Source organism: Cornus florida, unplaced genomic scaffold (genome assembly GCF_030987335.1).
Source record: "Cornus florida cultivar Cherokee Brave unplaced genomic scaffold, ASM3098733v1 CherokeeBrave_3.0.0_Hap2_Chr05, whole genome shotgun sequence".
Lineage (NCBI taxonomy): Eukaryota > Viridiplantae > Streptophyta > Magnoliopsida > Cornales > Cornaceae > Cornus > Cornus florida.
In genome coordinates, this window is record NW_026775575.1 from 56,076,584 (window position 1) to 56,100,821 (window position 24,238).

The 24,238-nt window shown below is 35.5% G+C and overlaps 2 protein-coding genes across 3 annotated transcripts; one reads left to right on the forward strand and one right to left on the reverse strand.

Moving 5' to 3' along the window:
* The first annotated feature begins 1,593 nt into the window (after positions 1–1,593).
* LOC132306532 (ubiquitin carboxyl-terminal hydrolase 2) lies at positions 1,594–10,793 on the forward strand. Its single transcript, XM_059803945.1, has 6 exons — positions 1,594–1,749; positions 2,312–2,359; positions 7,495–7,541; positions 9,436–9,482; positions 9,603–9,705; positions 9,786–10,793. Exons 2-6 carry the CDS (start codon positions 2,329–2,331, stop codon positions 10,560–10,562), a joined length of 1,005 nt encoding a protein of 334 aa, XP_059659928.1. The 5' UTR covers positions 1,594–1,749; positions 2,312–2,328; the 3' UTR covers positions 10,563–10,793.
* A 1,331-nt stretch (positions 10,794–12,124) lies between these two features.
* On the reverse strand, positions 12,125–19,487 carry LOC132306533 (CBS domain-containing protein CBSX3, mitochondrial-like). Of its 2 annotated transcripts, none has more exons than XM_059803946.1 (6): positions 19,333–19,487; positions 17,971–18,233; positions 17,664–17,745; positions 13,036–13,109; positions 12,769–12,829; positions 12,125–12,648 (listed from the first exon to the last, which is right to left on the reverse strand). In XM_059803946.1, the coding sequence occupies exons 2-6, from the start codon at positions 18,226–18,228 to the stop codon at positions 12,506–12,508; spliced, it is 618 nt and encodes a 205-aa protein (XP_059659929.1). In that variant the 5' UTR covers positions 18,229–18,233; positions 19,333–19,487; the 3' UTR covers positions 12,125–12,505. The 2 variants fall into 2 exon arrangements, with proteins under 2 accessions (XP_059659929.1, XP_059659930.1); XM_059803947.1 differs by having other exon boundaries at positions 19,234–19,482.
* Positions 19,488–24,238: the final 4,751 nt, after the last annotated feature.

Sequence of the window (24,238 nt, forward strand, 5' to 3'; positions counted from 1 at the left end):
AGTGATGCAATTTCGATATAGCAACTCCCATAATCAGCCACAACATTATCAAGCAGCTTTGCATCTAATTCAAAGCACACATTTAGGAAATGTAGTGATTTAGCCTAAGAAATGGCATGTCTAGGACAAACAGTTTCCGCTACCAATGCCGAAGATGAAGGAAATGGTTTAAAGACCACTGTTTAAATGATGGAACTGAAAGAGTCGTGGAAAGATTGCACCCCCTCCATCGATCGAGGATTCCACTGAAAAACAAGCATCTACATTACATTTAATTAACCGAGGTAATGGAGGAACCCAGGATTGAGGAGATGAAGAGCTGTTAATGCAAAAGATTCTCCTACACTTCAACCGAACCTCCGCATATTCCCAGAATCTAGCCACAGCAAGGTTCATTAGTACCATAGGACTCTACATCTCATTCTCAAACACTTTTTTATTTCGAGCCTTCCATATAAACCAAGTGCAAAAAGAAATCAACCCCAAGAAATTATTTTGGTCAGGAGATTAACCACCAATTCAAGAAAGAAGAAAAAGTGGCATTTGAAAAACCGAGCCTGAAGGGTAATAGTTTCCACACTTGTGATGAATATGGACACTTCACAAAAAGATGAAGAATATCGTCCTCTTCAGATCCACAACGAGTGCAAAAAGGAGAAATTTGAAAACCCCTATGAAGAAAAACCATACCTGTTGGAAATGCATCATGACAACAGCGCCACAAAAAATGTTTCACTTGAATCCAAGTTGGTAAGGTGCTTGATAGCATTTGTGTGTTTTCTTTATATTGTTAAATTTCTCTCTTTACTCTATTACATGAATTTACTACTAATGAAGATGAGTAGATTGTAAAAATGCTCAGGTGACAATGTTGTGCCTAAGTAATATTGTTAGTAATTGTTAATTGTTTGGTGTATAAAAGTAATAATGCATATATATATATATATATATATATATATATATATATATATATATATATATAATTATTTATTCTTCATAGATGCTTTGTTTGTTTTTAATTCAACAACTCCCACAAAGTGATTCGTCTACCAATTAAAAAAATTGTTTAGCAAACCATGTTGTATAAATGTCTGATTGAAAGACCACCACCGAACCTTTGAGTCTTTGACTTGATATATTAATGGAATTTGGCAATATTTGGTGTTCTATGTCCTTGCACAACTTGCATTGGTTATTATAATTGATTAAACAAAAATTTGGTTGTATTGAATTTTAAATATAAATTTCTACAAATTTCCAACAATGTTGATTACATTTTTAAAGCCACTATATATCCAACTTACAGGCAATGTAAGACATAATGATCTCTCCAATTAAAAATTATGTAAAAAGGGTTTTATAAAATAGATTCATTTTGTTTTATTATACTGTAACAAGGACAATTTAGACAAGTACAAATGACAAACTATATAATTAATTTGAAAATGAAAAAAAAAGAAAAAAAAAAAAAGGCTCTCTCATGCACAGGTGGAATCGTCCATCGGATTTGGGCCTTAGGCCCAAAGACCATGAAAAATTTGTCTGGGCCTATTAGTCCCTTTATCGGCCCATACATCTGCACTATTGTCAGTGTTATGACTTGCTAGGAGCACAGTAAGGAAACACCGACTAGAAAACCAGTCTCCTCCGAGATTGGGGATATTCAGAGGAGCAAAGGATTCGCCGCACAGCCACCGTCACCGCCGTAATCGTCGCCGTTTCATAGCCGCCGCCGCTGAATACTTAGAGGTACGGTGATTAGCTTTATATTTACTGAATTTTGCAGTATAAATTTGGGTGCCCCAAGTACTAATTTTAGGGTAGTTGATTTTTTTTTTTTTAATCTCAATAATAATATGTTTGTTGAGATGTGTATAATTGAAATCATTTTCCTTCTTTGTCTTAGTTATATATATATATATATATATATATGTATGTATGTATTGTGTCTATTTGGAGCTTCATTCGACTGAATACCTCGTGTTGCTTCTTTATCTCAATACGGAGCTGTTTGCTAAGTTGTATAATCGAATTTTTTTTTGGGTCTAATTAATATGCCTAAGTGTGTGTGTGTGTGTGTGTGTGTGTGTATGATTGTGTATGTAGTGTATATTTTGAGCTACATTCGCATGAATACATCTGGCTATGGCCCCTATGGACACAGGAAAATTTGGGTTTGGTCACTCAATCGATGACTATTGATATGAGTGTTTGTTGCATGAGTCTGTGAAACATTTAAGATATGCATAAATTTAGTTTCTCTAAACGTCCAATAATTGTACATCCTAATGAGCTTTTTTCCTTGATGCAGCAAACAGATTTGCCATCATGTCTTGGTGCACAATCGAATCCGATCCTGGTAAGATTTTATCATGTCTTTCTATTTTTTTTTTGCACCTGCGTGTACTTGTTGCAAATTATCTCTGATCGTGAGTGTGTTTATTTTCTATCTGGAAATCAGCACACCTTTCTTTATTTCTTTGATGAGTTAAAATAAGGAAAAAATAAAAATAAAAAATCAACAAGAACAAAGAAGAAAAGGGAAAAAAAAACTACTTTTCCGGTATAATATTCTCAATCTTCTTTAGAAATCTAAGTGGATTTGCTGCATTATCAATAAAAAAAACTTTCCATGATGTAGGTGCATTTGCTGTTGTTTTTTTTTTTTTGGTTAAATAATGTAGGTGCATTTGTAGTAAAGGCTACTACAGTTGCATCTATTTTCAGTAGGTAAGTTTATTTATATTTATATTTTAATTTTAATTATTATTTTTTTAACCGTAGAAAGAGAAACAGAGCACAAACTATAACAATGAAACTCATGAAGAATGCTCTTGGTCACTAACAATCCTCTCGTAATCCAAGAGGTAAAAATCTAACATACAAGGAAAAAAATGTCTTGATAGCGCAAGAGATTAGGTTAAAATTTTTTGTGCATTAGTGGCCAACCTTATTACAGTAGGATAGTTTTTTAATTAACCTGCCAAATTGGCCCAAAACAAAGTTTAAATGGACCAAACCCACAAAGAACTCAAGACTTCGTGGATTAACACAAGACTTTCCAAAGAGGGTGGAAAAGCAAGGCTGGAAATATTCCACTTGTTGGCGGAACTCCCAAGAACAAGACGAAATTTATCTAGTAAGCAATATCTCATCAACAAGGTAGCAACACAATACTCAGACATGGTATGAGATATTGGGTTATATCCCTCACAAATGGTTGGACATGCATCTATGGTATAATTTTAATATGTAGTTGTACATAATAATCTCTTATTATGATAGCAACACTATACTTGGACATGGTATGAGATATTGGGGTATATTTCCCACAAATGGTTGGACATGCATCTATGATATAAAGAGGGCAAACCTAGTGCACAAGGCTTCTGCCATTGTAGAGTACGGGGAGGGTCAGGTGTATTATGCAACCTTACCTCTGCATGCAGAGAGTCTGTTTCCTTTTTGTGACCTCTAGGTCACAATGGAGCAAATGCAATCTTACCGTTGCGCCAAGGCCCGCCCTAAATAGAAAGCTATGATATAAGTTTATAATTTCACATAATAATCTCTTATAATGTATTCCTTATGTTATATTATTCCCTTAAAATGAGTAAAACATTATTTTAATTTAGAAAATAAATGAAAATATAAATAATAAAAATATTTAGTCTCGTCTTTGCGTCCTTTGGTTTGACGGTTTGATAAATTCAGCGCTTATACATGTATCTGCACCTCGTGCATGTAGCTGTCCATGTAGTTAGTAAAGGCTATATGTCAAACCATTAGAGCAGTTTATGGACCAAAATGTCATCACATAGAAGCAGGCAGAAGAATGATGCAAGGTGTTGTAAACTAGGCTACCTGAACTCTACCGGTACTTTTGAAACAATTTGTTAACTTTGGATGAAAATGTGAAACACATTCATTCCCTACATTCTTTCCTCCATATCTTTCTCTAATTTTGTGTGATTTCTTTCTTAACATATCATATACTTGAGAAATCAAAGAATATCAGCACAGAGTATTACCAACCACATTAGCAGCCATATCACATCAATTTGGTATCAAAGCAAGTCTTTCCTGGGGATCCATGAGCATAGCAATTGTTTGATGAAATTCTTATGAGAGCCAAGATACGTCAAGTAACTTCTGTTGGTGTCAAGCAACCACCTAAAGAGTGCCTTTCTTCCAATTGCAATGATTTCTTTTAATATTTTCAATTACCTCATTCAAAGGGATTGTGCTTTGCTACTGGCCTCAAATGATTATCCTAGGGGGTCCATAAGGGTATAGACTATAGAGTGAGCCAATGAGGTACACATGTTACTCGTTGATTCTCAAATCTCAATATATATGCAGGCATTGAATTTATTGAGTCCTCAATCCCAAGAACACAGAATGCGGTTAAATTGTCATTTTTAATATTCTTATTTTATTTTAGGTTAAAATAGCATTTTTTTTGGTAACACAGTGTTCAGCATGGGCAGTTTACTTGTGTTCCATAATAAGAGAATCTATGTACAATTATGTATGTTAAGCTTGAACTCATATATTTAATAGGTAAATGTCTAACTAGACATGTCAAATATTTTTCCGTACCCAAGACATGCTTCTTCACTCAGTTGGAATAGTTGATGTTATATAGGTTGGTATCAAGTGACTCCTTTGCACAAAGTCCTTGTTGAAGCCCAATAACGGAATTCTCCAAACTATGAACTTCAATTATCCTTGCTTTATTTATCCCTTTTTCCTTTTTCTCAAACTCGTTCAGATTGATATTTGCCATTAATACCCCATTTAGAAGCTTTCAGATCTTAAATAAGTTTCTAGAGTATAAGGAAAGAGCATGACTACATCTAAATTTAATCTTAATGGTGTTTTCATATATTTTAATGTCTGTAATCTCATGCATTGATGGTGAATCTCATTCGAAGGCCTAACCTGCTGATCCACAACCTCCTCCACAATCTTTCCTTTCCATTTTACTCGAGAAGGATGGTAAGCCAGAACAGTTGACCAGAATTCCCGAATCTGACCTGTGCTCAATCGGTTCGGGTGCGTGACCAGCCTAATATATAGCATGCTATAACATGCCTTACCGATCCTTATGGTATAGGCCTGACGTTGAAGTAGCTCTTGTCCAATCTTCTCGATCTAGTGGGATGGATCTATCTACCGCACCTTCCACCCCCTGTCGCATTTAAAGCTCGTGGACCTCATGACAGCTAGCCGACCACTCGGGACGGTGTTTTTGTCGTGACCGGCTTCCGGCGAGTCCACGGGCGTGACAACTGGTTTTGTGGTGAACAAAGTTTCCTCTAGATCAATGGGATTTTTTGAAATGCAAGAGTGATAATCAGGAGAGTCGAAAGCCGGGCTTTCTATGACCGATCCCAAATATCCTGTTGAGAACAAGGATTGCAGCCGAGTTCAATGCCTCTTTTTTTGCCCATTGTGTGAGAAAAATGTTGATTGTATGAAGACATGATACAAATTTAAAGGATGTTTACATCTTGCCCTTATTGTCTATACTAGCCTCATTCTTAAGGGTGCTAGCCTTGGAATAATGAAAACTTTTACCTAGGGGTGCCATGGTGGTATTGAATACGCATGGGACACGACCTGTACACGTATCCGACATGGCTAGAATTGTCCTGGAACTTGATTTTTTATTTTTTTTTTCACTTTCTAATTGAACACGGTTGGGATAAGGCATAGACACGGTGAGAATACGACATGGACGTGTTTGGGATACTTTCAGGACATGGTGGGTAGTTTTGTGATTATTTTTGCCTTATTCTCGAAAAGATGATGGGAAGATTGGGAGATCATTACTATTAAAATGTATCTTTGACATTAGCTTGGGCTTTGGAGGCAAAGGAGACTATTTCAGAACCTTAACAAATGGGAGAGGGTGGGTGGATTAAGTTTTCACCTTTTAGGTAGGGACAAGAGTTCAATACTTTGTTTAAGTCCTGTCAAAGCTTGTTCCTAGTGAGGCATGAGAATTTTCTAATGGACATACTAAAGAATGTCCTTGTTAGGATTGGGTTATGTTTATTTATAGTAGAATATCAGTGAATTTTATTGCTTGCTCATACTTTTAATGGTGAACAGTGAAATTCAATGTCATACAGTGAATTTTCTATGAGCACATTAGGTTGTGCTGGGGGATAGTTGGCGGATCATTTATTGACACAATCATTGAGGTGGTGAATGCCCTTTGTAATGGATAAGAAGTTTTAAGTTGCGGATCTTGTTAGGGTTTCACTTTTCAGAGGGTGGAGAGTGGTACGGGATCTGTTTCATCATGGCACTGCAGGAGTATTATAGACTTGTCCTGTAAATGTAATGGAGAACTCCTTGAGTTGGGTTGCGTCTAAGGTATTAGGTTTAAGTTCTACACCCTATTATAAGCTTTTGAGAGGTGATAGACATCCTTAATTCCATTAGAAGGCAATTTGGTTCACCAAAGCTGCACGCTCTATTTGAGTGGACGATTGTGTCAATTGTCAGTTAGGAAAGATTCTAATAATTGACAACCTGATTAAGAGTCTCAATATTATTATGAAGAAGTGTTGCATGTTATGTTACATGGACTCGGGTGTGTGTCTCGGGTGTGGGTATGTATCCTCGCGTCGTGTCCAATCCCCAAACAAAAGGATACGTGAACGCTGCTAAATATTTATATTATTTGATATTTTTATTTTATGCGTGTGTCCAACCAAAAGTGTCAGAAGCAGATCTCAAACCGATACGGATACTTCACCTACTATTGAAGAGTCCACGTAACATAGGTTGCATGTGAATAAGGGTCTAAAAGATAGTGAACCATCTATTAATGCATGTCTAGTTGTTAGGGATACGCGGGTTGTTCATTTTCCATTTTTTTCTTGCGCATATTTTTGAGCCTTGATAAGCTAGTAATGTTGTCTAGTTATTGAAGAGTCCATGTAACATAGGTTGCATGTGAATAAGGGTCTAAAAGATACTGAACCATCTATTGATGCATGTGTAGTTGTTAGGGATATGTGGGCTGTTCATTTTCCATTTTTTTCTTGCGCATATTTCTAGTTGGCGACGTTGTACGATTATTTGGAGCTGACAGCAGTGTGGCAGGCGGATCCACTATATCTTTGGTTGAGTAATTGGAGGTAGACAAATAGATGTCCCTTTATAGAAGTGGTGAATAAGACGACATTTTTACCCCGTGCTGTAAAGTGCCCCTTTGGTTGTGTTCACATTCGTCCTATAAAGCCTCCGAAAGTCCACAGCACCAACCGACCCACGAGCTATTCCATGCTGAAGACAAAATTTACTTCGTTTTCATGAAGTAGAGCGTGCATAATCTGATTAGTCCTCTTTAGTGCAATATATTTCTTTACTTAGTTACAAGGATGATATTTAGTATCCGGACGCCTCTCTCTTGATTGGTTCAACATTTTAGTTTTGGTTAATCTTTATTGTTGAGATTGTTGGTTTCTATTTCAGGTGTTTTTACAGAACTTATACAGCAGATGCAAGTAAAAGGTGTGCAGGTAAAATTTTGGATTTACATAAGTTTATCTGTTTCTATGTCAGTCTTTGTCATGGTTTAAGAAATTTTATATTTGCTGTGGAAGACATTTGCTTCCACCACATGTAGTGCATCGGGACTGGATATTCATTGGAGCTTCTTTTGCTCATATTTTGTGTCCATGTTGGGCTTATTGATGATTAAAATGCCTTTTTTTGTTGATCTATTGAGATTTTTAGCTAATCCATCAGTAGGTGACTGCTTCATACCCAGTGGAAGCATTATATATGTGTGTGTTTTTCTCTCTGTGGTTTCTTGTATGGATATAGAAATTCCATGGTTTCATACCTGATCAAACATTGTCTGATTCAAATCTCAAAATGGTGAAATCGAAGCAGTTTTGTTATTTGATATTTGATCAAGCTTTATCTGCTATTCAGAACTTTAATGGTGAAATTATGATAAAGCCAAGCAACCCACTGGGCAAAAGCTAGAACGCAAGATGAACTTTGAAGCTAACCTTTTCAGCATAAATAGTGATGAGGAGAAAGACTTTCGGGTTTATTTGGATAAGCTGGGGCGGGAGGGATGAGAAGGGAAGGATTGCATTAGCCATGAGATAAAGAAAAAAAGGAAAGAATACTAGTGGCCCTTCCTCTTGTTTAGATAATTAGGGCGAGAAAAGAAAGGAAATGATATTAGACACCCATCTTGTCTGAAAATGATGATAAAAAGAAGAGAAAGAGATGAGTGTTTTATTATATAACTATAAGGGAAAAAACAGGATGTCACTTGTCACAAAAGTAACAGCTAAACAGATAGACACTAATTTACTTATCCTTCCCCCTTCATTCTTCCACATTTTGAACGTAGCAAGGGGATTAAAGAATCCATCTCCTATCATGCTCACTTCTTATCCAAAAGAGGGTAGGGTTCTCCTTCTCCTTTTCTTCCTAGATCCTTCGATCCAAAGGGACAGCTGGTATGGAAGGCTTACAATGGAGATTTTTGGCATGATATTTTTGTTAATCACATCTATTTGAAGATGATGTGTGATTTTGTGATGCCCCCATCCCATCCTTTTGCATTTTTTTTTCCTTAGTTGGTACTCACACACACACATGCCTCGGGCCTGGTACCGCTAGGCGACTGGCCTGTTGGTATCCTTACGAGTTGTAGGTGCATTTTGGTTGTTATGAACCAGATGTTGGGCTAGCATAAAAAAAATGGTAGGAAGTGAAATGATCCGAGTTTTCAAAATACCTAACATATAAAGAATTTGGCATCAAATTTGATGTGAAAGGTGTCCTCTCCTTTATCGACCTCTCCAGAGCTCCTCTTGGGGATCTTATCAACAAGTCTAAATCAGTTATCTTTTATATGATATCAACTTCATCAGTTTCTTCCTATTCTGCATTTATCCCTTTTCTCCTCTCAAATTTTTGCCTTTATCACTGGCTGAGTAGTTGGTGAGATCGAAGATGTATTTTCTGTACTTTTGGAAGGTTGAGGCTGGAAAAGTGAATTCTAGATGGATCTTGTAAGTTCTAGACATATGTATGCTCAATGGATCTTGTAAGTTCTAGACTTTTCAATTGAAATTAATATAAAAACGAATTTTAGTGGGTATGCTCAGGGGTGATCACAGATCCAAGTTTACAATCATCTTGAAACTGTGAGCCTTTGGTCAGCATGCTGGTCACATGGTCAAATCATAGGCAAAGCTAGATATGGAATTGAGTGTGTGGTCAGCTTGAGTTACCGATTCTATATGACTCTCAAACCTTGCTATTAAACTAATTATTTTGTTTTAGGATGCATGTTGTTCACCTGTTTTAGACTTGTACATTTGTTTCACTTTTTCACATTTTTCTTCTATTTAATGCATACCATTGTTATGCCATGTGTTCAAGTAGGTTGAGGAGTTGTATTCATTGGACGTTGATTCTCTCAACAGTCTTAGGTAAATTGCCGATCCCAATTGTTTGAGCTTGTAAACTTTGTAGGTTGATATCAATTTTACATAATATGCATTCTTGTGGTACGCATATGTTAATATCCTTACTATGCATTTTAATTGCAGGCCAGTATATGGGTTGATATTCCTTTTTAAATGGCGTCCAGGGGAAAAAGATGATCGTCTTGTAATTAAGGATCCAAACCCAAACTTGTTTTTTGCCAGCCAGGTCGGTGTCTGTAAATCTGTATATGCTGGAGAACAAGAAGGTAGTTGACTTTTCTAATGTTACTACCTTCTACTTTGCAGGTTATTAATAATGCATGTGCAACCCAGGCGATACTATCCATTCTTTTGAACTGTCCAGATGTTGATATTGGTCCGGAATTGTCAGCATTGAAAGAATTCACAAAGAACTTTCCTCCAGAGCTGAAAGGCTTGGCTATTAACAACAGCGAAGCCATTCGTACAGCCCATAACAGTTTTCAGAGACCTGAGCCTTTTGTTCCAGAGGAGCAGAAGGCTGCAGGCAAAGATGATGATGTGTACCATTTCATAAGCTATTTGCCCTTTGAAGGTGTGCTGTATGAGCTTGATGGACTGAAGGAGGGGCCCATTAGCCTTGGGCAGTGTCTGGGTGGGCAAGGTGATATGGATTGGCTACAGATGGTGCAGCCAGTGATTCAGGAACGTATTGAAAGGTATTCCAAAAGTGAGATTAGATTCAACCTCATGGCCATCATAAAGAACCGGAAAGAGCTGTACACTGCTGAACTCAAGGAGCTCCAGAGGAGGAGAGAACGTATTTTGCAGCAGCTGGCTGCCTTGCAATCGGAGAGACGGGATGATAACAGCAGCATAGAAGCATTGAATAAATCACTTTCAGAAGTGAATGCTGGGATTGAGGGTGCTACCGAGAAGATTTTAATGGAGGAGGAGAAATTTAAGAAGTGGAGAACAGAGAACATCCGTAGGAAACATAACTACATACCTTTCTTGTTTAACTTCCTGAAGATTCTCGCTGAAAAGAAGCAGTTAAGGCCTCTAATCGAAAAGGCGAAGCAGAAGACAAGCAACCCTCAATGAAAATTGTTCTCTTTTGCCAGGTTAGGAAGAAAGCTGGTTTTTGAAAACTTCTGATTTTCTATCCAATGGATCTATCTGACGTTACGACTTGGAAGGATTTTCGTCCCTTGTCTCTGAATTTTAAGATCGCGCAAGGTCATTACGCGTGTTCTATGTATTTCTTTAATCATATTGAGACCCCATCTGAAACTACTTTTAAGTTAATATAGCCTGCTCACAACTTCCGTTAAATGCTTTGTTGCCCTTTTTAAAGGATGGGAATTATTTCGACTGCTCTGTTGAGGTAAGAGGCTCAGACGCTGTCTCAGTAATTATGAAACAGGACTCTTACCACAGACCTCTTTTGTTTTCAGTTTGTAGAATACAATGCACTCTTTCAAACAAAAATACCTGGTTATCTTGCCAAAAATGGGATGTTCATTCGTGTGATTCGTTGAATGTTCTGTTTTTTGAATCATTTTACATTGAATACGGTTATAGATGTATAGCTCAAGAAAGGTTAGTACGCACAATTCACAGGTCAGTTTGATTGGATTTTTCGCGTTATTCTACAATTTTTACTTTTTACAATCCATTTGAAGCCGGAAGAAATGGTTGATTTTGGTTTTTGCTTAATGTCCACTGTCCACCAGATGGTTTGTGTCACGGGGAAGCCCAAGGCATGGCAATATGGCATGTTTCCCCCATGCCTATGCCCAGGCCAATGGACTTGTTAGGGTTTAACAATAAGTTAAAATAAAATCAACTGATGTAGCTATTATTATTAGCTATTATTATTAGCTATGATTATTTTTATTTTTTGTCGACAGATGGTGGTGTTGGGCCACCCAATAATCCACCATCGGTACATGTGGTCTTCCCTATCCTACATGCACCGGGCACATGATGTAGCTATTTACAGATTCCATTTTAGTACCGAGATGGCTTCAAAGGTTTAAATAGCTCATGTGAATAATGGCTCTGAGAAAAGCATGCGTAAACAAAGATGAACAAGCCCTTGGGTCTGCCTGTGTTGCTTGCAAAAATGGATACAATAGATCCAAAATTTAGATCAATTTTAAATGTGTTTCCTCCAGGGTTGTCCTCTATTTCAATTTTCTTTCCCGCATTTAACTTGTGGGACATTGTATTTTAATGGTTTCATCTCATCAAGTGAAAACAAAATTCAACTAGCTTGAATTCAAAGAGCCAAAAGAAATACTATGAACTCATTTCTTGTCATTTTTATTTTTTATTTTTTTCATTTAATTTTATTTCTTTTCTTAATTCATCAAGAAATAGAGGACAACCAAAAAAAGGGTAGAACCGGAAAACATTCCTATAGAGGTGTGGAGAACCTTGGTAAACACATACCCAATGAACGAATAGTAAGCACTATAGTATCAAACTGGCACAAATCCAAATTGGTAAATTATATAAAAATGAAGTAGATATACAAAAATTGTGACAAATATTGAGGAATTAAATTAGTAAGTTAAGGCTTTGGGAAAACACTAATAGAGCAAAGATTAAAAAAGGCTGTGATCTCACTAATCTTTCTTTACCAAGGGACCAACCATGTAAACAAAGTGATAACATAATGCTTATAAGTTATAACCCCTTATATTTAAGACTTGGAACCATTGTTGGCCTTAAAATTTGATAATAGGGTTACCAAACAATTCAATAACCACAATGCCATGTTATCATTGGGTAACCTACTTTGTACATGAACATCAAAGTTTGAAGAAACAAGTTTCAAGTGCCTTTTTAGTGATTATTATCAACCTCTCAGTCCATAAGCTGATTCTGACATTATATTATATCAGGATTAGGAGGCACGTATCGTCGCATAGCAGGATATGCAAACAACACATTATTTACAAGAACTCAGCTTAGAGGTGTTCTGACAGTAAGTATTGGCCAGCAGCTCAACAGCTTACTGTCATCGTTGTCGTCATCATCTAGTAACCCCCGTGGATAAATGCATTCAAGCGGTTTAACTCATCTCGATGCTCAGTCACCACAGCACGAACTACATCCCCTATGGACACCATGCCTATCATTCCCCGGTTATCGATCACTGGAATGTGCCTGATGCGGTTATCTGTCAACCAACAATATTTCTCAAGCTTACATTTTCTTCCTCGATTTAAACATTAGAGGACACATCAATAAACCAGCAGTTGCATTATTATATTTAATTAAAACTAATAGCACAAAGTACCTGTCATTAACTGCATTGCCTTCAGAACTTTGGTGTCAGGTGTGACTGTAATAAGTTTGTTCTGCAACCATCATCATATAACACAAGTGCATCACTTTTTTTTCCCCCCTCCCCCGGTAAAAACACAAGTGCATCACTTGCCATCATAAAAATTACAGTGTGTACACAGGTAATAAATTTCAAGCTAAAAGAACCTGTGATTGCAAAAGGAAGACGAAAAAGAACCAAGCATAATTTATTCTTTTGAAAAGGGGGCACAACTTATACCTCTTCAGTCATAATGTCTCCAACCTTGGTTGACTTGGATGATCTTCCCTGTACTATGATCTTCCTGAGATAATCTAGAGGAAGACAATACAAACCAGAGAACCATCAAACAAGCAGTTACAACTCTACCTCATAAAGTATTGGCTATGCAGCAGATATGGCCTTTTTATTGTACTAGTAATATATGAACATGCAAATCAATATTCCTCGAGAAACTGTTAAGAGTTTCCATAATAAATGATGCTATTTTCTTAGAAATGTGTTCCAACTGTGGTTTGAATCATTTGACAGATACTTCTTTTTATGACTCTAATCACTATCAGACATGGATTTAACTTCACTGTGAAAAACTAAATGGAGTTGGCTCCAAACCAGTGGGTTAAGTGAGTCAACTAAGCCCAGTCAATTTATAAGATTCTAGTATTCCAGTTCCACAGGTACTGAAAAGGAAAAAACAGAAGGAAAAAAGAAAGAAAAAACACCCAAGAAATATGTAGAACAATCTCCATCTCAAAAATTATAAGCATGGACTTTTTATTGTTTAATTTTCTGCCATGGCCCAAGAATTCAACTCAAATCGTCAATTCTCCATCCAAAAAATGGCATGCAACATCAAAATATTAGAGAACATGCAATTAAGGACATAATATGGATTTTATTTACTTAGAAAAAGTTTTGATATGGTACTCAGAGATTTAATATCGAGACTTTTAGAAAAGAAAGGATCTATAAAGCTGTTGTCATGACCCGCCCAAAACCCGTGTAGATGTTGTCCGCTTTGCACACTCTCCTCTCGGTACACGTCTACGTGATAAGGGGTTTCAACACATACAAGTGTCAAACGACTCAAAAAACCTCTCCCCCAAGGTGTCACCACCCTTGCTGATCCTCATGGGGATTGACTCTGATACCATTTCTGGCTGGAGATTGACTATGATACCATTTGTCACAACCCACTCCAACCCGTGTAGATATTGTCCGCTTTGCACACTCTCCGTGCTCACGGTTTTCAAAATGCGTCTACACAGTTAGGGGAGTATTCATACATATAAGCGTCATCAAACCTCTCCCCCTAGGCAATGTGGGACATCACAGGTGTATATTGACACAATAAAGGACATGCATGATGAAAGTATGGTGCACTATTATACATAGCAGAAACAGTCTCACCCTTATTTGGGCTCTTCACATTATTAACCAGCATTGGGGGAAAAAGTCTAGCAATTTTATTTGTTTCTCTGCTGCATTGTTGATTTTAAAGGCCCTTGAGTTCCAAACCTGTTTTAGGTCCCTTTATACGAATCCAAGAAATGACCACAATTACTACAAGGTTTGATGACTCCAAATTTTTGTAGCTGCTTTGTTTACATTTTTTATCTTGACTTTGTTTAAAGGTGATTTAAGGCCTTCCATCATCAATCATCAGGTTCCAACTAAGCAACAGGTAGCTGTGGAAGTTGCCTCACTTTTCTAATAGTGTTCTCTTATCCTCTTAGATAACCTCTTGTAATAGATGAGATATTAAATCACACAAGATCTTGAATATATTCTGATTACTACTATCTTTATTGGTCCAAGAATGAAAAGCAACTGAAGAAGGGAAAAAAAGAAGAAGAGAGGAACACTTTTATGGTACTATATGACGTGTCACTTGCAAACCACAAATATAGAATCTACAAAATTTATAAAAGGTTTAATGTTCAAGCCATACAGCCTTCACAATTATCCCATCCCAGTCATGGTAGCTACTCAAACCAAAATTGAAAAATTTATCTTACATAAATCTTTATTGTTATTTTGGAAAAGAAAAAGAGGAAGAGAGAAACCTAATATGGATATAAAAATATGAAATATCATTCTTCTTCAACTACATCAACTGTGCAAGAGTAGGACCTTTTGTTTACCTAGAAGTAGATGTCCAAGCTGTTATGCTCAAGTAAAGGCTGCTCTTGTATCCTTCTAAATTGATCGAGTTCGGCTGGTATTTCTTTCTCATTTGGATTTTTCCTTGCAATCAGTTTTAGGCATCTTTTTGCAAGAATAGCAACAACTTGAATCTCCTCTTCGGTACCATCATTCACAACTACTGTCGCTAGAAATTCAAATAGGCGATCCGGTTTCATTGATGATGGAAAATTAAGTACAAGACCTTCATCAGATATATGAGAAGAGGCAACTTTTTTCCCGGCTAGGAGTTCAGCAAGAACAATGATAAAGACATAAACATAACTTTTATCAGTGAGTTGCTCTGATCAAAAGTACTCGGGATCTAAATTTGTCCCACACCAATGTTTTTAAGTGGGTCTTATTAAGGGGTACTGACCTTGAAAATCCAAAATCACACACTACAACCCTGTAATTTTCTTCCAGTAAAATGTTGCTAGACTTGAAATCCCTGAGAAAGATAGATGTAGACGGATATGAGTGCTCCTGCAATTCTCAATCGAGTATTCCAGGATATTGTCGAAGCACGAAACTCATTGTGAAGATGGTGGAACAGGGTGGCAATCGAAACGTATGAACATATACTAGTAGTGGAAATCAGAATCTAAGCAACGCCCGAACAATTTTACAATATTCCTATGAATCTTGCGAGAAAGGATAATAACTTCATTAATGAACTGACCAATTTGATTTTCATCAACTATGTTACATGTCGTACCAGCCACTATACTTCCATCTGATAACATCCCCTTCCCCTTGTAGGAGGACTTGGTACAGTTTACAAGGGGGGTGTTATCAAATGGAAGCATGGTGGCTATTAGGAAGTCTAACATAGTTGATGAAAAATCAAATTGGTCAGTTCATTAATGAAGTTATTGTCCTTTCTCGCATAATTCACAGGAATATTGTAAAATTGTTAGGTTGTTGCTTAGAGACTGAAGTTACACTACTAGTATATAAATACGTCTTGAATGGCACCTTGTCACACCATCTTCACGATGAGGATCATGCTTCGACAATGTCCTAGAATACTCGATTGAGAATTGCAAGAGCACTTGCCTATTTGGCACTCGAATGCTTCTACATCTATCTTTCACAGAGATATCAAATCTAGCAACATATTTCTGGACTAAAATTACAGGTTTGTAGTGTCTGATTTTGGACTTTCAAGGTCAGTACCCCTTAATAAGACTCACTTGACAACATTGGTGGGGGACACATTTGGTTACTTGGATACTGAGTACTTTCGATCAGGGCAACTCATTGATAAAAGTGATATTTATGCCTTTGGCATTGTTCTTGCTGAAATCCTAACCAGGAAAAAAAGCTGTCTCTTCTAATACATTTGATGAAGGTCCTGTACTTAATTTTCAATCATCAATGAAACAAAATTTCTAGAGACATAGTTGTGAATGATGGTAAGGAAGAGGAGATTCAACCCGTTGCTACTCTTGCAAAAAAATGCCTGAAACTGAATGCAAGGAAAAGGGCCAAATATGAAAGAAATAGCAGCAGAACTGGATCAGTCAAGAAGGATAAAAGAGCGGCCTTTACTTAAGCATAACAGCCTGGACAGCTACTGCTTGGTTAGCGAAAGGGCCTACTCTTGCACAATTGATGAAGTTGAGAGGAATGTTAATGATATGCCATGTTTTTAAAACCATATTCTATTACTACTTGATGCATTGAGGTTTCTCTCATCCTCTCTCTCTCCTTTTTTTTTTTTTTCCACTTCATCCTCTCTTTCTTTTCCGAAATAACAATAGAGATTTAAAGATTTATGTAAGATAAAATTTTCAAATTTGGTTTGAGTAGCTACCATGACTGGGATGGGATAATTGTGAAGGCCGTATGGCTTGAATACTAAACCTTTTATAAATTTTGTGGATTCTATATTTGTGGTTTGCAAGTGAAACATCATATAGTACAGATAAAAGATATCATAAAATTGTTTCTCTCTTTTTTCTTTCCTTTTTTTCCCTTATTCAGTTGCTTTTCATTCTTGGACCACTAAAGATAGGAGTAATCAGTTGCTATTTATCTACATATTGTGTCAATAAATTCAAGATTTTGGCAATTGATTGTTAAATTCTGCTAGGTAATCTAAATACAAGTGCGGCTTTAATTTCTATGTACAGAAGCCTTTTATGAGCAGAAATTGTGGAGATTTCAAACTAATTTCTATGCACAACTTGGTTGATCAAACCACATAATATGTCTAAATTAATCAGGAAAAAAACATGAGATGAATTGATCAACCCCGTTGCCAAGGATTTAAATATTTAAGTTACACTTTCTCTAATAGCTTAAGCTTTTAGAGTAGATGGTGGTTAACAAAGGTCATACAGAATCCATTCTAATCGTTAGTTATTTACCGCATTAAAACATATCATATAATAAACACTGGAAAATCCTGGGTCAGAACTCAGAAGTTGTACCATCTCATATTAAAATATCTTTAATTTAAATTACTCAGGGGGCTTGACACCTAAATGGTGACTCGAAGCCATTTAAATTACTTGGTGGGCTCGACGCCTAAATGGTAACTCAAAGTTGGCAAACAATATACATTACCATCATCAACTTCTGATCTGAAAGAAAACATTTAGCTAACATCCACAGTTTTGAACGGGTAAAATAACAATGTTTCATACATGTAAGTAAATAAAAGCCTTTCCAATTACCTCTCTCTGTAATAATTCCAGCAATCGATTTTTGCTCTCCAGGTTTCACGACCACCAAGGCTCCAACATTGTGTTGTGTCATCTGCAAGGGAAAGATTGAGTAATTCAAAAGCTTCTCAGTTACCAAGAATATGCATACACGCTACCCATTAATTTACCTACATGCATACACATACACCGACACTCATGTACATATGTAACCAATTTTCACTTTGGATCTATATTACACGTGTATCAGAACCAAAGGATAACAGAAGTTACAGAACTATGAAATGTCACCAGGATGTGTAAACATAAGGATATATACAGATTTCACAGCTTCATAAACAGTGTCATCTGTAGTGCACCAAAGCCAGGAACCATCTGCACTTTTCCCTTTGGCATTCAGAACGTCTGAAATCGTGGTGCTTTCGAAACCATGTTCTTCCATACGAGCAGATGAAACTGATTCATGGCGCACAAATAGAAGAGGATGCATGACTGGATTCACCCAACGAATGTGTTGCAGAACTGCATTCTTGAGGATATTCCCATGGGATAGGATCGCTCTAACTCCACCTTGCATTTTACCTGTTTGAGGACAATTTTTCAATATGTATATATTTTAAAGTAAAGACAATTTTTAATTTAACAGCTTAAGAGAAAATTAATGTTGTTTCAAGTTAAGAAACAAAGAGCTCCTTGGCATATATAGTTGCTTTCGGAAATACGGTTGATAATAAAAAACTATTCACAACGATTAAAAAAAAAATGCAATGAATCAGTTTTCAAAAAAAAATGTAGAACTTATAAATGACAGAGCCGAGTTCCCATGACAAAAGAAGGGTTGCTAAAAAAAATTACAACCCATACAAGGAAGCTTTAAAATCATCCGCTCTCATCAAAGTAAGGTATCAATTGGCAAAGGCAAAATTAGACATTGCTCCAACCAAATCATGGTACCAAATTAACAATGGACAGAAATGTGTAAGAGTAGGCTTGTTTGTCATACGAATTATCCAAGCGTTACATGTTATGAATATAGCATTACATAAAGTATTCCAACATCCAAATAAATGTCTTTGGTTATAGGGATCCAAAATTATTGAATTATAAACCCAAAAAAAAAAAAATCCTCCGGGGAGCTGCTCTTCGGGGACATGTCTGAAGGATAATTTTTTGGACAACCTCCACCATGACACTCAACAATGACACAAATATCATCACTAACTTCTTTAAATCTTAAAGAAACAATATGGATACTAGATACCCCCCCATTCACCAAATCTAGGGTTCCCAAACGTCCTCTGTTGTGTATATTTTCTCATTTCTTCATATTCATGTGTGCGCGCTGTTTGTGATCGCCATCTCTATAACGCTTCAAACATCATAGCTCTACAATCAGTGACTCACCCAAAGGCTTAAATCTAACAAACCCTTAACACCAATTGGCTTGTGCCTTAACGGGTACAACGAAAATTAATTTATTTTTCTTCATTTCTTGCAATAAAACCTGATTATACAAACATATACATACACTCACGTATATATCAAAAGATCAAATCACAGAAGGTGTTGTCGAAATACATACATCTATAAGAGTCGGGTAATTTACAACACAAAGAAGAAGATCATCTCGAATGAACCGAAGATTGGTTGAATAAGAAGAAGAAGAGGTAAGGAGGCATACCCGATTGTAGATCTACGCACAAGTACACACAGTAGAGCAGAGCAGAGCAGTAAGGTGGGTCACTGATATAGACTTATAGACCTAATGTTCTGATGAGGTGCATTACAGTTAGCCTGTTCTCTCATTTTTGTCAAATATAAATCAAGAGAATCTCCTACGAGTATTATAGAATTAGAATTTAGAATAAGAACTCATCCAATTAAATATATATATATACACACACACATTTGTGGACCCATTTTTGTAATAAAAGATCCCAGGTAAAAAAAAAAAAGTAAGACTGGTTGTTTAAAATTTGGATATGTTTCGTATAAATAGGGATTAATATCATCACGATACTCTGAATATAGTTTATATCTAATGGTATATTATGAACCTTCAGTGTACATAAATATTTCAATAAAAATTGCTACTTGGACCGAGAAGGTCAACATCGAACTTGTCGAAATTAATTTAAATTTATGCAGTCAGTACTTAAATCTTGACCATTTAAATCTAACAGACCACTCACATTTAACAGATACAATTGCTTTGGCTAAAAAACAGAAATGATATAAACAAGACAATACCGAAAATCTCAAAATATATATAAATAGAACTGACAAATGTGGATATTGGATACATCAATATGATAATATAAAATAACACAAATTAATTTTTGCTCATTTTACCTCTAGCATCATGCATATAATCACTACTTAAAATTGCACAGGAACCTTCCTTGCAAGGAAAAAAAATTAAACCTCTCAAATCTGTATCTAAGTAGTGAGCATTTATTTTAGGATAATTAATCAATCATTGTTTATCAAAGTCAAAGTATTCCCAAATGCCAATTTGTTGGTTATAACCATACAGAAATCCTTCATTAGTTATCATCCATTGACACTCCGAGCGACACCTATGATGATCCCTATTCGCATCATACGCATCGAAATGGTACCAAATGTTATCACCCCATTGGACATGGCAATAAAACAACGTCGTCCCCCAAAAGTTGACGTTGAAGCTCCACGTGGTTTCGTAGCCATCTTCCACAATGTGAAACCCTAGATCATCGTCTTTCGATTGACAGTTTATGCTCATAAGCTTCCCTTGTCCTAGCCTGTTAATTACATGCACATGGATTTTTGCATGCACGAATGCCACCATAAGTAGAAGGAAGACAAAGCTGTGGATCATCATAAAATTATTCATTTTAATTGATACTTTTTTTTTGTTTAGAGCTAGTACTATTTTATAATGCATGTGCCTTCTTGAATTATCAAAAGTAAGTAGATAAGGTAAAGAAATGGTCTCTTTGCCTCTCATTTTATTTCGTGTGACCAAAGAGATATATATTCATTTCTTGTTTCTTGTTTGGGGTGTTCTTGAATTTTTTGATCATCCAAACAAAGAAGATGACCAAAACTACCTTTCTTTTGTTCTTTTCTATATGTTAAAGAAAGTAGTTATATACGTCGTTTAATCCATGTCCAAATTAATTAACAAATAACAATAGTGAATGTACATTAGAATATTCCTGTATTAATATAATTCTTTAATTACACTTACCAAAAGAATTTCTTTACCAAAGTTACAAAATTCAGTATAATTTAATTTATTATTGAACTTCAACAAATCAGAAAAATTTGAAGAATTAAGCTACTATTTATTTATTTATTTTTTTCATAAAGAAAATGAATAGAATCATTCTCAAACAAACAGTTTACAATCCTTTGAGACCTCATCCTCCACTCACAATAAGCAAAAACACTTACTGTATGAGCTACCGTATTACAATGACGAGAGACCAAGTTAAAGAAAAGACTTAGTTTCATAACAATTTAGTATTTCCTAATTTTTTGTGCTTCAAAACACTTAAAAAAACATCATTTAGCAAATTACGGAGTGATGTATTTGACACGAAATTAAGATTGGTGACACGAAGAAACATTAGTGTTTCTTTTCCGATTTTTCCTCCGTCGGAACCTGTAGGATTACGACCTGCATGCTCCCACATTTCATCGGATGCATCAATGGTGCTGCGGGACCGGAGTTGCGCAATGCCGCCCACTGCCAACATCATTGTAGGCTTTTGCATGATCAATAGATTATTACTTATCGTTTCATTTTTAATGAAAATTCAACACTCTTATAAATTTTTTGCACGGATGCAGCCTTATGTATGAAAGCCTCGTATTTAAAAATTTGCCTAAAACTTCTCAATTTTTTTGGATTCTCAGGGCTGGCCATACACCATATAATCTGATAGGATCTTACAATATTCACTATTATTCCGATCATCATCATCATTTTCAGCATATTTGGAACAATAATAGCACAGTGTAGTAATGTGCCATATCAAAAGGGCTCTTATCGAATTCAACTTGCTCGCCAAGGCTGGATTTGTACTTATCATGAGAGAGAATCCAATTGCTGTTGGACAAATACAAGTGTGAAGTTGTTCCCACCCTAGCCTTATCTTTCACCTCTTTGAAAATGAATTCTTTTAATCGAATACATCTGACTAAATTTATGTGAGCAAGTAATGATGTAATCATACTTAGGATCTTGTGACCTAGTGATATCTCTTCTATTTTTCAAAGTAAATGGTGAGAGTTCGAATCTCCAAATTATATTTTGTCATTTAAAAAAAAAAAAGTGATGACCTAATCAAGACATAGGTATATGAAGAATTGAATTGGAAGTTATATTTAACATTCCAGAAAAAATGCATCAAAATTACCATATTTTATTTAAAAATATAAAAAAACCAAAGTTTATAAATCTACACGATGATATATCCCAACAACAAGCACATAATACAACCATCATCAAAATAATAAAGAGAGATAATGAAAGAAAATCAAAATCTAAAGCTTAAATCTCACAAGTCCAATAATTCAAATTAAGGCTAACATCAACATTTGACCATAACATAAAAGAAAATTCAATTTAAAAGTCCCACAGTCCAAGCAGAGCTTTAATATTAGTCCTAAAATCTGAAATTGCATTAATAAAATTCAATATTTTTGGATTATTGGGAAAAGTACTAATAGGTGGTTAAGAACTATAACTTGTAAAGAAAGATGGCATATTTGTTTATTAGGGCACATATTCGCTTTTTAGGAGAACATATTAATTTGTTAATTGGGGATATGTTGTAAAGATTTATAAAATGATACAAAATAAAATAAGAAGAAAAAATCTCACCCCATCAGTCTGTTTCTATAAAGACAAATGAGTGTATGAATTTCTAGTAAAATTTAAGACTGGTGATACAGTGTCTGTAATTATAATTGTGTTCACTAAAAATTCATTATATTTTAGTTTGTTTATTTGACCAAAATGCAAAATTCAACCCAAAGCCGGCAACATAAAAATATATACAAAATTTGTACAGTTAGAAATAAAGAAATGAAAAAATATTATATAATATTGTATAGGAAAAATATTAGGCAAAAGAGCAAAAAAAAAAACCCGAACTATAGAGTTATTGCAAAATGCCCCATGTATTATTTTTAGGAGCAACTCAGCCCCTCAACTATACGAATGTTGTAGATTGCCCCCTTATAACTCAGCGGAGTGTACTCACAATTACTAAACAACCCCTCACTTATTAATTTATTATTAAAATAATTAAATATCGAATTTGTAAAATATCTATAAGACCCTCCGTGATTTAAGTTAACAATTTTACCCAAATCAGTCTTCGAAAGTGAAAGAGAGCAGGAGGGTTTCGTTTCACTTTGTTTGTGCATATCATCTTTTATCTCTTCTATTGTGGGTCTTTCTTCGATTGTGGGTGTTTCAAATTCGTATTTTAAGGTCCCATCTTGCATCATGATTGTGAGTTCACTTCAAGCGCATTGGAAACCTTTGCTCCATATTCGCAAGTATATGTTGTACAACAATCTTGTATGCCTTTTACTTTAATGTGTCTTAGGGTATGTTTGATATAGTGGAAAAGAAAAGAAAGGATAACATTAATTACGAGGGAAAATAAAGGAAATGAAATTAAAGAATAGTGATAGCTTCTTATTGCGTTTGGTTAATTAATGAAAGAAAAGAAGGGAACTGGTAATAATCATATTTGGGGAAAGAAAGAAAATGGAACTATTTACCTTTTTTATTTAAAAGAACAAATTTATAGATTAAGCATGCAATTTCTGAGAGCATCTCCAACTGTTGTATATATATTTTTTGTGTTATCTGATGTGTTATATACTCATAATGGATTTATACAAAATTTTTGGATTATTTATTTTTAGTTCTTTGTTTTATACATTGGTGACGTGACAGTGTATCTTAACAGACTGTTGGAGAGTTGTTGGACGGGAAGTCACAAAGTCAGAGACGTTAAACAAATTAAGTTTTGGTAGAGCGAAGGGGTTTGAGTATGAGTCAAAGTTCGGTATACTTTGCTTCATACATAGTGGATCTTTTTACGCTTGGGATAGCACACAAAATCTCAAGGTTTTCTAATTGATTTTCTCGCTAAAATCCGGTGTCACTCTAAACTTTACTTGTTTTTATTTTGCGTGTGATTGTTTAATTAATCAGTAATTTTATTAGAGTTAATTGAATAGAGAAAAACATGATTAAATCTTCTTCTCATAAAAACTCAAACTTTTCACAATATATTCCGTTGCATAACTCACATTATGTACTTTTAGTCTATGTGGTGGGATGTTGCACTTTAATTCCTGAGCCAGATGAGAAGTCACAGGTTCCACCTAATGTTTGAGTTATATTTAGTTGTCCGTTTCTTAAAGCAAAAAGAGAAGGGTCACAAATGTTCTTCATTCAAAATCTTCCTTCACAAAGTCTAGCTAAAGAATCTATATTCTCCCGTTTGTGTATGAAAAATTAATTGTTGGAAAAATAGAGAATATGAGCTACTAACCAAGGCCCATAGGAGAGGGCC